Source organism: Mandrillus leucophaeus, unplaced genomic scaffold (genome assembly GCF_000951045.1).
Source record: "Mandrillus leucophaeus isolate KB7577 unplaced genomic scaffold, Mleu.le_1.0 Scaffold535, whole genome shotgun sequence".
NCBI lineage: Eukaryota > Metazoa > Chordata > Mammalia > Primates > Cercopithecidae > Mandrillus > Mandrillus leucophaeus.
In genome coordinates, this window is record NW_012105753.1 from 1,187,730 (window position 1) to 1,188,952 (window position 1,223).

General features: G+C 33.8%; 1 protein-coding gene across 1 annotated transcript in view; it reads left to right on the forward strand.

Annotated features, from left to right (window-relative positions):
- The window catches only part of ZGRF1 (zinc finger, GRF-type containing 1), a 102,901-nt gene that overhangs the window by 79,096 nt on the left and 22,582 nt on the right, over positions 1 to 1,223 (forward strand). The window contains exons 17-18 of the mRNA XM_011997288.1: positions 25 to 168; positions 815 to 929. Of these exons, the coding sequence (XP_011852678.1) occupies positions 25 to 168; positions 815 to 929 (259 nt within the window). The remainder of the gene's footprint in view (positions 1 to 24; positions 169 to 814; positions 930 to 1,223) is intronic.

The window sequence follows — 1,223 nt, forward strand, 5'->3', positions numbered from 1 at the left end:
AAAAAAAAAAGTTTGTCTTTTCAGATGATCTTTGGGTGGTTTCAAAAACCCTAGACTTTGAGCTGGATACTTTTATTGCATGTAGTGCTTTCTTTGGACCATCGTCTATCAATGAGATAGAAATATTGCCTTTGAAAGGCTATTTCCCTTCCAACTGGCCCACTAACAGTGAGTATTACTATGTTCATTTTAGTTTATATTTAAAAAGAATGATAGACAAGATGCACAGTTTGATTAAAGCCAATAAAAAGCACCCAACTCTAGTTTCTACTATTGTGTACAGTGTGTTCCTGAAAATGTGTATGAAAGTTGAATATATAGATATTTCTGTAAGGAAGAATGGTATGTGGGGGATTGTTTTGTTCTAATTTTCTAATTAGATTGTTCTGATTTTCTGTTTTCCATACATTTCTATGAAGTAATTGAGGAAAAAAAGCAAGAAAGTGTTTAAAAATTATACAAATACTACTGTATGGCACAAATGATATGTTGATTAAAGGAAACTGCTGGCTGTGAAGTTGTGCTACAATGTACTAACTCAAAACAGGTGTTCTTGTTCATTTCTTGATATATGGAAGTCCAAATATGATTTAAATTATGCAATTTATGGGTACCCATTGAAAAATGAATGAGCAGATAGCATAGTAATTTAATGAATATAAGTTTGGGATCTGTGTGTGTGTGTTTAAGGGTTTGTTTTATGTCATGTGCTTAATTCAGTAGCCAAACTCTGAGTTATGTGAACATTTAACACAGAGTTTTTATGGACCATTTTATTTACGTTGAATGTTTATTTTTTGTATCCTCTGTACAGTGATTGTCCATGCGTTATTAGTTTGTAATGCTAGCACAGAACTGACTACTTTGAAAAACATTCAGGACTACTTTAATCCAGCTACTCTACCTCTAACACAGTACCTGTTAACAATGTAAGTCAATTTTTACCTTTGAGTCATTGGTATTAAAAAATGGTAACCAGAAGTAAAGATGAAAATTCAATAAAAGTACATTATATGAATGTTGCCAATAAAATTGTAATTATTTTTCAGACTACAACATTACTCTCTGTCAGTAGTTAAAAAGAGAAAAGGGACGGGGCACAGTGGCTCATGCCTGTAATCCCAGCACTTTGGGAGGCCGAGGCGGGCAGATCACCTGAGGTCAGGAGTTTGAGACCAGCCTGACCAACATGGAGAAACCCTATCTCTACTAAAAATACAAAA